Genomic DNA, 15,440 nt, shown 5'->3' with positions numbered 1-15,440 from the left:
TTCAGCTGCCCTCCTCACTGCTGCATTCAGTGTGTGAGTAAGGGCTGCAGTAAGTGACACCTCTTTGTGACTCTTAAGCTCACTTCAGTGCAGCTTGGCACAGCAGCGCAAAGCTGCCCAACGACTGATGGTGGTACTGTCTCAAGCTGTGGCTCCTGAGTGAAATTACATCCCAGCACCTTTTTTTGCCACACTCTGTGGAAGCGTAGCTCGCACCAGCCGTGGTTATACCCAGCGTACACCCACCTTACTGTTCACACAAGCCTTTCATTGTCAGTTGCTGCTAAATTTGACTCAGTGGCTGCTTTAGCAGCAGGTTTCCTCTGTTTGGGGGGTATTTTGCTGCCAAAACATACTTTTAATGAGAGGACCAGCTGTTCTCCCTCAGGACCAAGCTTCCACTTTCCCCTTTAGTTTGCTTCTTAATTGTCTTATCGCTGATGAATAATTTAATAATTTTTTTCTTGAGTGTTTCATAAATTTAGAGCTCAGTTAATATAAAGACTGCAACACTTCCCCTCCCTTCATTGCACAGCTTGCCGTGTTTCCCTGAACTTGCACCAGACAATATGCAAGTAAATTGAAGTAGTGTAACCAGATCAAGATGTCTATCAGAATCCTGCACAGATGTGTACTTTGGGTTTTGTTCCAGACTACTTCTTTCTGATGCAGAAAATATGCATGGAACAGTCTTTAAGCTTTAATGATGATAGACTCTCGAGCCCTGCAGAGGATAGCTTTTGCTTTTACGTTTTTGTCAAAATGTACTAATTAGACATTAGCTTACAAATGTATTCCTCCCCAGTGGCTAGGATTTTTGTTACGTATCATTTGGAAAACTTACGATCAGCTCTGTTTTGTTGTTGTGTTGCTTGCTTTTTTAACAGCTACCTATAAGGTTCTGCAGAAGGATATATTGCAATTGTAAATCTACGTACAATGTAAAAACTGCCATTCTGATTCTAAAAGATCTTCCAACCAAGGACACTGTATGATTTTCTTTTTTTCCCTACTGAAATATATGAGTTAAGCGATCCACATGAGAAAAAAATAAAAAGTATTTGAAATAATAGTTAAATCTAAGCATGTTACTTTTCCATTAGCACACACTGGAATTAGTTTTCTTCTCTTTTACTTTGTTATGACTAGAGAAATGACTGTTCCAGACAGGGAAGGCATGTTTGGATAGGGAAGAGACCAAGCTGGAACCAGAGCACTAGGGTTTGGTCACGCAATTCAGTATTACCTCATTACTTTCTGTGCTTCAGTGTATGTTCTTCCAAGTTTTGCTTGTATCCTCATCTTATGAGGCTTTATGTAAGAAGCACTATAAAGGAAACATCCATTTCCATTCACAGAATCACAGAATCACAGAATTGTAGGGGTTGGAAGGGACCTCCAGAGATCATCGAGTCCAACCCCCAATCCGTTGTCTTAGAGAACACTGTCATTATTTTTATGCTGTGGTTGTTAGTAGTGATAAGTTCAGTGTAACATTCACTAAGAGCAGTTTTGGCAGTTAAGAATTGGGTTCTAGATTTTTGGTTTCTAAGATGTTTTTTAAACTAATGCTTTACTTTTCATTTCTACACCTCTTCTGCCTTCCCACATTTGTGAATACATCATTCAAAAGTACTGCTTTCAAACAGGATCTTTGCTGCCTGGACATCCATCTGCCTTTGTGAATATGTCAGAGATAACCATAATGTTAGAGAGCTGTGTTTTAGAAGAGATCATACTTACTCCTGATCTAGATGCCATATGCGTGTAGCAACATCAGCGATAACCTTCTCAAGGCACAGTCTGATTTTTTTTGTCAGAATAAATTTCCTTATCAGTGAAGTTGCCTGAGATGATAAATGAGTGTAAATGAAAATCTTTCACACATGCAGAGAGCAAGACAAGTAGTAAAAATGAACGAATCTTAATTAATCTTAATTTAAAACATTTTTTTTTTTTTTAAATATGCTGCTATTGTCATAGGGAGTCACAGATATCTACTGGCAGCCCTTCTGCTAGATAAGACTTATTTTTTTAATTTGTTGATAGCTCTAATTTACTAATTAAACGTTGAATGTATTTATTATTACATTTTAAATAACATGACAATAACCTTCACTTAAAATCCTGGAGATATTTAGGAGAAAAACTGTCTTTTTTTGTAATTTCTTAAGTTTGGTTTTTGTGTATCTGAACATTCCTTTAAAAATGTACTTGATAAATGGCTGTGCAGAAAAGCCTAAATGTTGAACACATCTCTGTAGATACCTCTGTAGACACTAGAATCCTCCTTCTAATTTAGGAAACTATTATCAAGCTACTATGAGATCTCACAGGAAACAGCTATTTAGTGTCTTCTTCCTTCCTTCCCGCTGACTTGTGCCTTGCCCCAGTGTCTCAAAGCAGCAGACTTCCTTGACATACTACAGAATTTTCCTCATCTCCTTTTCTTCTCTGTTGTGGTTTTGCAGTTTAACATCGGAGTCAAAAAGTTTTGCCCTGGGTCTCTGGATTTTCTGAAACTCATCTCTCACATTATGGCTTTAACTGCCACAAAACTCTGCTATCCAAGGAATTTAGGCAACTCACACACACTTTAGAGCAGAGATTTCAAACGTAGATCTTGATTACTTGTTATCCTTTGGTAAAGCTGTTAGCCATCTTTTGCAAGCTTAATTGTTGTGTAGAGGTTTTGGCCAAACTACAATTTTGGTATCTATCTAGTGTCACTGTCTCCTATGACTTTTATTGGATAATGTATTGCAGTTATCTCCTTTCTCTGTTTGTAAATCCTTCGTTACTGTGAATGCAGCATAGCGCCCAACAACTTTTTTCTTTTCACAGTACTCAACTCCACTTTGGACTGTAATGGTCTCAGAAACTGGTGTATGTTATCTATCTATCTCTGTGTGTATATATATATGCAGTATACCTCTATGTATATAGCACATAATTCAATAATCATAGCTACTGTTATATCTTAAATAGAAAATTGAATCTGTTCCCTCGTTACTCAATTAATAACTACTATTAATATTTTCTGTGGCTCTTTAATTGAGTCTGTTTGTATATCTGCTCTTAGAAAAATAAAATCATGGCCGTGATACAAAGACAGGCAGGTAAGAGGTGTTATCCCAAGCTCCTGGGATGCAGCTTTTAAAAACAGTGTGCTCTATGGACAGCATGTGGAACCAGGGTATTTGCTGTCCTCTTGACGCCAGAGACAGGCAGCACTGCTGAAAGATGTTCCTGCCTCGAACCCCCCTTCTTGTTCCAGTAGTGTGGGACCACTCTAGTGGTAGGTGTCTGCCTGTAAGATTAGGTGATCTCTTCTGGTTTGAAATCCCATTGCTTTTTTCATACTGGAGAGGTACGGGGTAGTGCTCTCATATGAACTGCTGGCTTAGTAAGTTGTCTTATTTGCTGATGAGCTGATGATAACTTGTGTGGAGATTTTCATATGCGACCTCACAATGCCCTTCATTGGTACTCATTAACCTATGTTTTCATCTTCTGAGCAGCAGAGCCCATTGTCTGTGGTACCTGAAGTTAAACTCCCCAGTACTTAGAAAAGCCAGGCAACTTCTGTAGGACTTCTTAGTCCGACGGTTTATGACTTTCATTTCTGTCCTGTGCCAACTAACAGAGCTAGAAGCACATTCCTGTGCCTGTAGAAGATGTGCCAGTCACACAAAACTTACAGCTCCCTGCAGGTGGCAAAAGTTTGCTTCTTACTTGTAGTCATTCATATTTATCTTGCTTCTAAAAACTGAAACAACTTATTGAAGTCCAATTCAATTCAACACATGCGCTGTATATTCAGTATTGTTTACTAAAACTTTTTGCACTATTCTCCTACTTATTCCACACAGTGTACACAAATTTTTCTGCTTTGTTTGGGCTGACAGAGTAATACTGTAAATAATTCTGGAAAAACACTCTCATCCCCCATACCAACAGAAGAGCATCGTACAGATCTTTATCTTCTGTCTTATCTCCTCTCTGATGCAGTTACCTTCTGTAATTTATTTTGAGACACTTTCTTATAGATTTTATAAATGATTTTAGATGCAATAATTAGTTTTCAGAAGGTTTTGGACACTACGTAATATGTTCTGTAAAGTTTCTGAAGTGATGAAAATAATGCATTGCATTAAAGCACCTGTGACTAGCATTTCTTTTACACCCGTGGAAAGCAGCTTTGTGTGCTAGCTAACTGGGTGATATAAAATCCAAAGTACTGCTGTAATAGCTTCAGGGATGACTTTCTATTGCACCTGACTACAGACTCACAATGAATTGGAAATTACAGTGTAATTATTCTTATGTCACTGTGAGCATTTTCAGGCTCCCCCTTGGACCATCGAGGGAAACAGCAGCTTTCAAGCTGCACTCCTGTCACAAAAATGTCACCAGGCTTCCGCTGCTGGCCAAAATACTTCTGCTCAGAAGTTTCTGTATGCTGTTCAGGAAAATGTCTCTTCAGTTTCTCTTTGGTGTGATTCTCAGTGTATCAAATTGAATGAGCTTTGGAGAGTGTTTGTGTAAGACTTTAGATAGGGTACAGCTCTTTCCCGTTCTGTAGAACCAAGCATAGAGAGCAAAATTTAGCATTCTGGATGGTGTGTTTTGTGGCAACAGTTAACTATTTTTATGACTTAGGAATACATATGCCTGCTTTTCTTTCCAGTTCTTACATCAGTGCCCTCTTCAGGCAGAAGTCATACATCCAGACTGAAGATAAATATACCCGTGGTATCTCTGAAATATGTTTTATATCTATTTCATTATTGGAAAATTAAATGAGAAGTTTGATTGGGAAAGATGTGAAGTGCATGGATTTTTTTTAATTGGAAAGATGACTCTCTAACCTCTCGGTGACTCATTTTCTGTTATGTAAAATTGGAAATGGTACGCCTACCTCCGTATATATATATATATGCAGGTAGAACTACCACGGGGCACCAAATCTACATAAAGCATTGTTATTAAAGCAATGTGTTTTGCCATTGACTAGCCATTATTTTGTGCAGCCGGTGTACCTCATGCAGTGAGATAATGCATATTTAAGTCATGTATTTAAGCAAATATAATTTGTATGTAGCATCTCAGATAGTACTATTTTCAGAGCGGTGTTTTTTAGTCTGAAACTTACTTGAGAAAATGGGCTGTGTGCCTGCAGTCCCTGAGGGCAGACTCTGGGTAACGTCCTGCATCTGTGTCTTCTCCCATGTGAGTGTGCACAACTTTCCCACCCACCTCGTGCAGCGGCCATGCCTGCTTTCCTTTGGCTCCCGCAGCGCTGGGAGCAAGCTGCTGTTTCTGCAGCTGGCCGTGTCTGGGTGCTCCTGATGTCTGCCCGGAGCCCCTCAGCACCTCCAGTCGCATGATGGAGTGGCAGCCGTGCTCTCAGTGAGCACCAGCAGCTCCAGTCTGGCCAAGTTAATTCGATTGCTGCCTTTTCTGCCTCCCGTGTGATGAACTCGTGCCCTTCAGGCTGGGAGCCAGAGCTGCAAAGTGCTTTCCTGGCTCAAACTGCACCAGTATGTGATTGCCTTGTAAGTGGCAAGGTAATTTACCTTCAGCACTACTGCAAAGGATAAAGAAGCATACAGATAACAAGTGCTTCATCCTCAGTTGTTCAAGGGATGCCACAGTCAGCATAGGCTGTAGAAAGTATGACAAAGTCCTGGACAGATACTTTATCCATAAATTCAACTTTCCCCTTTTCTGTGACTATCTGGATATTGTGTGTTAGCAGTGGAGTTTTGGGGTCTCATTGGGTTGGGGTTTTTTTTGCTGCAGAAACATTTAGTTTTTTATTCTGATGTTGTGAGGGGAGATGGCCGCAGTGCGCTGGCAGAAACTAGTAAGTGACTCGCACAGAGTCAGTTGTTCAGCATAGTCTTGCCTCAAACACTAAAAACATGGACAAAAGAAGGAACACCTGGCAAATGATGTGGTTTTACAACAAGAAAGAGAGTTAATGACATCTATGGTTATGGTTAAGTAACATAACTTCTTTTCAGCGTACATTGAAAACATTCTGAGAACAGTGAGATTCCATTTAAACTTTGCCCTTCCACAAAATAATTTGGAGAACTAAAGCAAACGGTAGAGTATGGCTCAAACCAGAGGCCACAAGGCAGATGAGAAGCCCTGGTTTCAGCCCAGCTAACTCAAAGCAGGGCTGAAAGCCAGGTGTCAGCTGCCGAGCAGGGGCAGCTCCTTGCACGCTGCCTGCTGCTCCCTGGCTGCTTCAGTGCTTTAGTGCTTTTCTTCCCGATTCTGAATAGAGTGATCTGCCTTTGGAGGGGAATTAGCTTGGAAGGTGGCCTGTTGTTGTGTGACAAACCTATTACTCACTGTGGGAGCAGATGATGTGGTTTCCTTGAGAAAACAGTATGGTGCAGTTATGTGAATAAAGATGCTCGCTTAGAAGGATTTTATGTAGTTTCAGTTTATTCCTTTTTATCTTTCAATGCATCAGCTTCATTCACTGTTTCCACACAATGTTAGTATTGTCTATATGTATAAGCTGCTGCATTGTTCATTTCTGAAAAATGTGTGTTTTTTCTTTTAGTTCTTTTGTGAGATGATTGAGGAGGTGTTTGTCTCTAGCATTTAGTCATGGTACATAAGATAGTGCAGCGTAGCTAAGGTAGAATCTCCATTACTTTTTTTTTTTTTTTGGTGCTATATACAAGGGTTCCAGGACAGCAACTGTTCTGCTTCGATCAGGGATGCTGCTGCTTCTGCTTTGAAATGGATCTCTTCAGTGGGAACTTCACTTCTCCTCAGATCTCTGTGTTGGGTCGATTTAGTGCAGGTGTTACGTGAGGGTTACATAGAGTTGTAAGAACTTGGAAATTAATATGGCGTTGTTGAAGCAGATCCAGAGTGTCACTTAATGCACCAGGCAATGTCTGAACTGCAGTAAGAGCTGAGAAGCAGCATTTAGAGGTGCATCCTAAATCAGGGGAGACCTCATTGCACTGTACAACCTCCTGGAGAGAGGTTGTGGTGAAGAGGCATTTGGCCTCTTCTCCCAGGCAACGAGCAGGACGCGGGGCAATGGCTGCAAGTTGTATCAGAGGAGGGTTAGGTTGGACATAAGGAAGAACTTCTTCTCTCAGGGGGTGGTCAGGCACTGGAATGGCTGCCCAGGTGGTGGAGTCGCCGTCCCTGGCAGTGTTCAAGAGGCATCTGGATAACGTGCTGCATGATGTGGTTTAGTACTAGTGGTGGCAATGGTGATGAGGAGACGGTTGGACTGGATGATCTTATAGGTCGTTTCCAACCTTGTGATTCTATGATCCTCGGGAGCAGCTTGCTGTGGTGCTTGTAACCCTGTGAGGGCGTTCCAGCAGAGCAGGACAGGGCTGTGAGGAGGTGGCAGTGCCATGTGCCCTGCAGCCATGTTCTGGGGTTCAGCCCTGGCCTGCAGCTTCTGTGCTCTCGTATACACAAAAGAAGGGAATGCCCTTATAACACAGTTATGTTCAGGGGTTTCTGCCGCTTCTTGTTTCCTTTAAGGAGACGTGCATTTCACATCTTACTTGAGGTGAATGTTACCTCTATCCTAGCTTGTTTTGTTTCACTGTTTTCCTGAATAAAAGCATGAACAGAACAAAGCATTCTTTTCTACACTTTTAGCTTCTTGTTTCTGATTAAACCCAAGTAAGTGAATTGAAGAACTTTTGTTTGATTCAGAGGAATGTAGGTTAGACTTTGTGTTCTCAGATTACGTAATTAGAAAATAAATTATCCTCACTCGGCTTCCAGTTCACACACTTGTGCTTTTTATTTATTTAAAGAACTTTATGAAGAAGCAGAGTATTAAGATTTTTCCTCTCTCCTATATATGTAACCTAAGTATTCACTTCTGTGTGTGTTTTTTAGTATTTATATATAAGCTTTTGTACGTTTTAATATATATCTATATGATTTTGACATTGGTTTTGTATTTTGTATTAAATGCTACATTCATTCTATGCCAGATGTTTTGGGGTTTTACAGCTGCTTCTACATAGCTTGTTTTGTGCAGTACGCTTTATGTACTGTGTGCAAACTAACTCTTGCAGCAGATCAATTCGTGGTAGCTTGAATTGAGTTCTTCTTTGGCCTTACAGAAATTGCACATTAATAGGAATGCATAGTTCTCTCACTTGTGAGAGCAGCCTCTGTGATCTTGTGGTTGGAGGATTCAGTCAGTATAGCTGTCGCTGCCATGTCTCTGGGAACAAAACTTTTTTGTTTATGATTCTTTCCTATTTATCCTCTGAAAGGCAAAACTGAATGAGCAGTTGCAGAGAAAATAGGAAGCGCACAAATCTTCTGAATTAATTTTTAACACAAGGGCACATGTCTGTATTTTATCGCTTACAGAGATCCATTTATTGAAATCCAAATCGCTGTGCTTTGTTTAAAGCCAGAACACAGACATGAGCAGAGTAATTCCACTTAAATTTCTATGCATGTGGATATTGTCCAAGCACATTTTCTTCTCGCTGTGTTTCCCTCTGCATACTCTTTGGGAATGGCACAGGACCCAGTGCAGATTAGACATCTGATGTTTTACGAGGTCCAAACGTGGATTTTAGATGTTAACTTTGCTGGCTAAAACAGTCTCTTCCAAGCTTATGTCAGAGATGGCCAAGGGAAGGATAGTAAGGTGGCCAGCCCATGTGCCAGCTCCAAAATTTAAAATGTGTTCATGAAAGGCTTCTTTGTTTTTCAAACAGGCTAAGCATTCAGGCATAAAGACTTTCAAAAAAGGGAAAGAAACTTCTGTGCAGATTGAAAGCAGCAGATGCAGCATCCGGAATTTATCATTCCCTTCTGAAGTGTCTTGTCACAGGGCAATTTCCATTTGCTTAAGTCTTAGTTGGACCTGTGTTGTTTCTTCTTTGGCCTACACTGAAGGAAGGAAAGAGCTGTCTCTACCAAGCCCTGTCCCGTGGCAGATCCCCAGCTGCACCACTGCCCTCAGCAGGTCCTTGTGCTGGGCAGGCAGCCCTGCCACCTGTTGTGCATCTGCCCACGCTGAGGGAACGCAGCCGTGTCTTCTCTTGAGCCCCTTCCCCTGTTACAGTGGGGGATTTGGTCATAACTTCAGAAATCAGAAGCCTCCCTTTTTGCACCTATTCCAGTTCCTGGCTGCGTGGTGTGATTCTCACACTTATGTATGGGATTCATCCTGTTTGAGCAAAAAGGGAAGTTATTTTCCTTTTTTAAATATTGGCCTTAATGATCTGGCAGTTAATTGAACATTTCAACAGTTTTTCTGTGCTTCATTGTTTTGTATGAAAATAGATCAGCCTAGCTGCAAGTATTTTCCTCTTGTGATGCTTTCTTTTATTGATGGATTTATTAGGTAAAATGGTCTTTGGTTTCTAAAAGAAACATACGCTGTTATGATTATAATTTAGCTAATATTACTTGTTCTGATTATTGTTCACTAGAAAACTACAACTTTATATAATGACTAAAGCATGCAGTTCATAATCTACTTAGTGCTTGCTATTTTAAATTTTGCTCTTTTTATTAAAATCAAATTATTGCACATACGGAATTATAAACTTATCATTTTGTGTTTGTTTAGTAAAGTGACTATTGTAGAATGATGCCTCTTTATTCTATTATCTATGCATGTGCTTTTTCATTTAATCTGCTTGCCTTATTGATTAGCAGAATTTATTTTCATTATCCATGCAAACATGTCAGTACTCAAAGAATAGAAAGGTGTATACCCTTCCTTATCTCCCCCCAAAATTTTCTGTCATCTTTCAGTGAAAGAGGTCGAAAGACTAGCACAATTTTCAGATCTTGATGTGCGTTTGTGGCATTGCTAAATAGAAAAATAGAAGCCAAATCCCAATCACATGTAAGAACATTGAAGATACCATCATTGCATTGTTGCATTTTCATATTTGGAGCTTAATCTTCTTTCACTGGCACAAATACTGTTCCTTTGAACCTAATGGGCAAGCGGTGAGTGAAAGCAGATTAAGATCTCTGATTAAATTTTATAGAAGCATAAAGTATTCTCAAAAGCTATTTTTAATGCATTAAGGTTCATATCCTTAAATCCCTGACAGAGACAGGGCAGAAAATGTCCCTCCAGGTGGGTGTACAGAACGGGCAAGGTTGCCCGCTGCTCTGCTTCCTTTCTTTTCAGAGAGGCCACAAAGACTGTTTTTAAACCTCAGTTGAGTCTCTGTGGACATCCTAACTATACAAACTTTAGGTGCTGTTTTATTCTGATTTCTGACAGTCTGTGGTCTGATTCAACAGTGTCTCAGTAGCTACAAGTCCAAAAGGCACACAGGCATAGTTTCTGGTCTGTGGGGTCAGCTTTTTTTTTATTTTATCCAGCTAATGGTCTTTTGAAAATGCTGAGAAAAACAATACCATCAGCATGGCGGTGATGTCTCTTTCTCTTTCCATTTCAGGCCCTTCAAACCATCACAGCCAGTCAACGCTGAGGCCACCTCTCCCCCCTCCTCACAACCACTCGCTGTCCCACCATCACTCGTCTGCCAACTCCCTCAACAGGAACTCGCTCACCAACCGCCGCAACCAGATCCACGCCCCTGCTCCCGCTCCCAACGACCTTGCGACCACGCCGGAGTCCGTGCAGCTGCAGGACAGCTGGGTGCTCAACAGCAACGTGCCGCTGGAGACCAGGTGGGTCACAGGGCCCGGCAGCGCTCTGCGGTGCCCTTCGATTGATGAGGGGTTTTGCTCTTCCTTGGGTCAGTGGTGGTTTTAGTTGATGCACAGTGAGAGTTCCTGACATCAGAACGTGTGCGCTACGCGTCGTCTGAATTGCTTTGCTCTGGGAGGCGGACAGATGGACGTCTCTGTCCTATTTTAAAGTTACACATGTGGACAGTTCTTGTGTATTCAGCTAATGGTACTATTGTGGCATATCTTCTCATAGGCATGGGGGGATCTTCTTATAAGTCACAGTGACTGTGTTGTTGGAAAATTACGTGCTTTGCCCTTCCTGAAATCACAAACAGAGGCACATTTATAATTATGCAAATATGCATTTTGGGAGACTTGAGAAACAATCCCAGATCCAAGACTGGTAGTACTATAATTTTCATTTATATTTCATCCAGCATGCAGGCTCATTCTAATCTCTTCTGTGTTAACAGCTTGATGCCTGTGGGGCAAACAGTTGCATACAAATTTAAAGGTGCAGCACTTGGGTCAGTCAAATAACTAAGTGCCTGGTGGGCTGTGGTTCTCAGCACTCTGTTCTCAGTGAGATTTGTGGTCATTCAGGGTGTCGAATGCCTGCTTGGAATAGCAGGATTTTAAAAAAGCCATTGTGGGGATTTCTGCAGGAGCATGTGTTTATGTCCTTGTTCACAGACACGAGGCCAAGTCCTGCTGCAGTTGTCAGAGCAGCAACTGAACATGTGCTAGAACTGGAATTTGCACACCCGAGTCTGCCCCTCTTGCTGATATGGTAGAATTTTACTGAATTCTAGAAAATTCAGTTTAAAAAAATATGTGAAAAACAAGATTATAGTAGAAGAGTGATCTTGCTGGCCTAGATCCATATAAAAACACAGAATGCAGGTAGGGCAGCTGGACCTTCTTGTAACACTGGCTTATGCATGGTTTCAGCTATTCGGTTGCCACAGCTCTGAGTTACGTTTCAGTTGCGGCCTTCTGGGAATTTAAGGCTGCTCTACCAGCTTACATGCAGAGTAGCCAGCACAGTGTAGTTACACCTCCATACAGGCATTCTTTAGTACAGTGGCACCTGTAATTTGTCATTTCTAATGTCATAAGATTGCCCCAGACATTTTCAGGGAAATAATTCCTTGTGATATTTGCAAACTGGTTCTTTGTCAAAATGCTGGCAGCCCCAAGCAATAACACTGGGCTTCTTTACATTCTGATTTTGTACCTATTTCCTGCCAGTGGGGACTGTCAATTCCAGTACTAAGTTTGGACCTTATGCTTTTCTGCTTTGTATCACAAACTCTCACGGAATACGCATGTATTTGTGCTACTGACCAAAGTAGTGATGTTATTTCTGGAGGCTGCAGGACACCTGGCTACCAGAAAACTGCAGTTTTCTGTAGGTGGGTTTGTCAGATGTGAACATGGAGATACCAGAGAGCCTCCTGACAGGACTGCTGCTTTCTAAAGGCTCTTCCAGGGATGCTTCAGAATTGATTTTTTTTTTTTTTTTTTTTTTTTTTTTCTGACTTGCACACCTGACAGGACTTTATGACAAGTTTCATCACAAGTGTATTAACTCAGAAGATTAGGACTTTTTTTTTCTTGTTTGCAGTGAATTTTGCTGAAATTTATGCCTGCAGAATCACTGGAGACTTTCCAAATTAGCCAGCACTCTTTAGAGCTAGTATTTCCTCTAAATTCATGCCAGTAGCCACAAAAACAAATGACACCTTTTGGCATCCTGTCAGTTCCGCCTTCATTTTTTGGCTTTACTTTGATGTGAGTGCTGATCCCACTCACACTGCCTCTTTCCAGAGCATTGCACTTGAATGTTTCTCCCTGTTGGCAGTTGTTCATCTCAGCAGCAGAGCACCCCGGAGTCAAAGCCACCGCTGACAGCAGCTGCTATATCAGAGCCATCTTTCACAACTTTCAGTTTTCACCTTTTGGTTACCTTCAGTAGGTTCTTCGCTCAGCTGAAAACAATGTGCAAGTGGTCACGTTACTGATTATGAAACAGAAAGCAGTACCTGAGCTGTCTGAAGGTGCTTTATGTCAGCACTACAAAACTCAGATCACAGTTTAGATTCCAGACACCTCTTTACCTATCAGTGCCAAGTGTCAGAATCATGGAATGCTGCAGTATGTCTGCATATTGTTATTTTTTCTCTGCTAAGAATGTTTTTCTCTTCCCTTCTTTCCTTTGCAATGTTATGCTGGCTGAGCTAAACCCACAGACCACTTGGAGACAGCACATTTTTCAAATGCCTCTTTTCTCCATCTCTTGTTTCGGTATTGATTTCAGAAGGGTTAACCAGATTTGTATTAATTTAGCATGACAGGTTCTTTATTTGTATGTTCTTGTTTTGTTTTGTTTTGTTTTTAATGAGGCTTTTGATTCAGTGCAAGCATAAGCATAAAATATGTTGATGAAATTCTCTATTTTTAATTACTTTTCGGATTAAAAGGAAAGTAAATTTAAAGTCAGTGTGAAGTTTCCAGGCCTATTTTCTTATTTGTTAAGCATACATGTGATAGGCTAGACCAGATATAGGTATATAAGTTAGGAAATGAGAACCACGGCACTGTTAATGGGAGCAGCCAGAGCAAGACAGGTAATGGCTCCTGGGGCAGTGAGCTGAGGCCTGGGGGCAGGAGCGGAGCTGTGCTGGGACAGGAGGAGGGCGGTGCTCTCAGCCCAGCTGCCTACCGGGCCACCTTCTAACTGAGCAGTGCTTGAGGAAACTGCTGTTCATCGTCAGTACGTATCATGAGCAATTAGTTGCTATAACTGTCAGCAGTTATCTGTGCATTTACGAATGGCTGGTCCTTGAGGAGGCTCTCCTGACCTGGTGTTGAGGGCATGGTGCCTGGCAGCAGGTGGCTGCAGGCCTGAGGGCACCTTGCAGAGGACGCCATCTTTAATCTCCCTTTGCTTCTGTTTTTATGTTCCTCATCTCCATCTACATAGGGAACAATTCTATCAGTATCAGTATCTATCAGTATTGTTCAGCTTATTTTGGCGACCAGCTTTTGCTCTGAAGTGAAATTTTGTTCTTATGCTGTGATTTCTCTGGTTCTATCAAACAGTTCTCTGGCTTTTTCTGCAGGATTGTAACGGTTTCAGTGACAGCCACCTTTCCGTCTTTGTTTTCTTGTAGAGTTTACTGCTTGCCTATATTTGCATGTACTTTCTTCAGGCAACTATAGCGGGTCTCCATTTACCCTCTGTGGTACTTTATTTTTAACGTAATTACACTTACCTGAATTGCAGTAGCTTATTTCTTTTAGTGAAGCTAAAAAGTAGCAAAAATGCTTCTGCAAAGTTCCTAGTTCCACTGTGTTGGTGTGGTTAAATCTAGTTCAAAGCAGACCAATACAGATTTTGTCTTACCTGGTCTGCTGCTGCTTTATGGCTACAACAGGCCTCTGCTTTGGCTGTGAAATTGTTCAGTTTTCTTTGAAATTAGGGTACATAATGGAAGGGTTGAAATATATTTAGCTAAGGATTGAGGAATGCATCGCTGTAGCATATCGTGGTGCTATTTTTATGGTTCATTTCTGCAGTACTTAGCTGCTTTACCTTTAGGCCCGCAGCTGCTGTGTAATGCTCTTTAACTTTTATTGTCCTCTTGCAGCCTGTTTCAAACCATCTCCTCCTCCTCCTCCTTTCCAAAGTGCTGGTTTCTACGTTTTGCAGTTAAGAGGTGTTTCTTTATCACTTCTTTAATCATTGCTTTCAGTGAGGGTGAATGATGAAAATACTACCTTTGAACATCGCAGTGTGGGTCTCATTACTTCCAGACAGCCAGAGAGGCAGCACTCTGCTTTATAGGTTGAAATGCTTTGAGGGCTTCTGTATCACAGAGCACAGGGGGAAAAGCACGGCTCTGCAGGAAGGTTTGCATCACTCTGTGCACTGCAAGGTTCATCTCTGGTACAGGAACCTTGCACAGGGCCATCTGCAGACGCCAGTCAAAAATGAAATGACTCATAAATGAGGATAACAGAATAGCTTTCATGATTGGATGTTTGTCAAAGATTGCCTAATGTGCTAATGCCTGTTCCTGTGCTTCATATTGATGTTAATTAATTTAGTTGGTATGGTTATAATTAGTACTTAATCCAAGAGAAAAAAGATTAAATAGAAGTTAGTCTTATTATTTAATCTCGTAATTAGTTTCGTACTTAAAATATTTTCAATCAAAATCTTTTAGCTGCAAATATAATTTTATGGATGTGTTTGTAGTTTCTTTGAGCTTTCTAACAAGATTTGTTATCACGTTTCAGTAAAGAATGTGACACAGCAACATTTCTCCTGTATTTCAGGAGAAACAGTGATGGTCTATGGTCACTCTTCTGGTAATTGTGAAATCCATGTTTCCTTAGATGATCTGGGCTGTAGTACAAAAGTACCAGTCAAAATCTGGGGTCATTTAAGTAAAGTTGTATTTAAAAATTGAAAAAAAAAATTGTAAAAATTGCCCTTCAATAATTCATGTTGCTGTTTGAAATATTTGTGTGCTCCTAGGGTTCGAGCTACATTTGTTTCTTTGCAAGTACTTCCATTGTAGTCTCCCTGTGGGTGAGCCTGAGGGAGAGAGAGCACAGGGAGATCAGAGGATGGAGTGGTACCGTGAGCTACGTCCCGCTTTGCACCAATGCAAAGTCACAGCGTGCTGCAGCAGGGAAACACCTGTGCTGGGTGTTTTTGTAGCTGCAGCCTTCCAGGC

General features: G+C 41.1%; 1 protein-coding gene across 6 annotated transcripts in view; it reads left to right on the top strand.

Annotated features, from left to right (window-relative positions):
* Positions 1–15,440, top strand: part of TENM2 (teneurin transmembrane protein 2) — a gene marked incomplete at both ends in the record, with an annotated part of 471,616 nt that overhangs the window by 296,336 nt on the left and 159,840 nt on the right. For all 6 annotated transcript variants that reach the window (XM_079542339.1, XM_079542338.1, XM_079542337.1 and 3 more), the window contains one exon: positions 10,455–10,689. In XM_079542339.1, the coding sequence (XP_079398465.1) occupies positions 10,455–10,689 (235 nt within the window). The remainder of the gene's footprint in view (positions 1–10,454; positions 10,690–15,440) is intronic.

Source organism: Tetrao urogallus, assembly GCF_951394365.1.
Source record: "Tetrao urogallus genome assembly, chromosome: 14".
Classification (NCBI taxonomy): Eukaryota; Metazoa; Chordata; class Aves; order Galliformes; family Phasianidae; genus Tetrao; species Tetrao urogallus.
The sequence above is the reverse complement of the archived record's forward strand: the minus strand, read 5'-3'. Positions and strand labels throughout refer to the sequence as shown.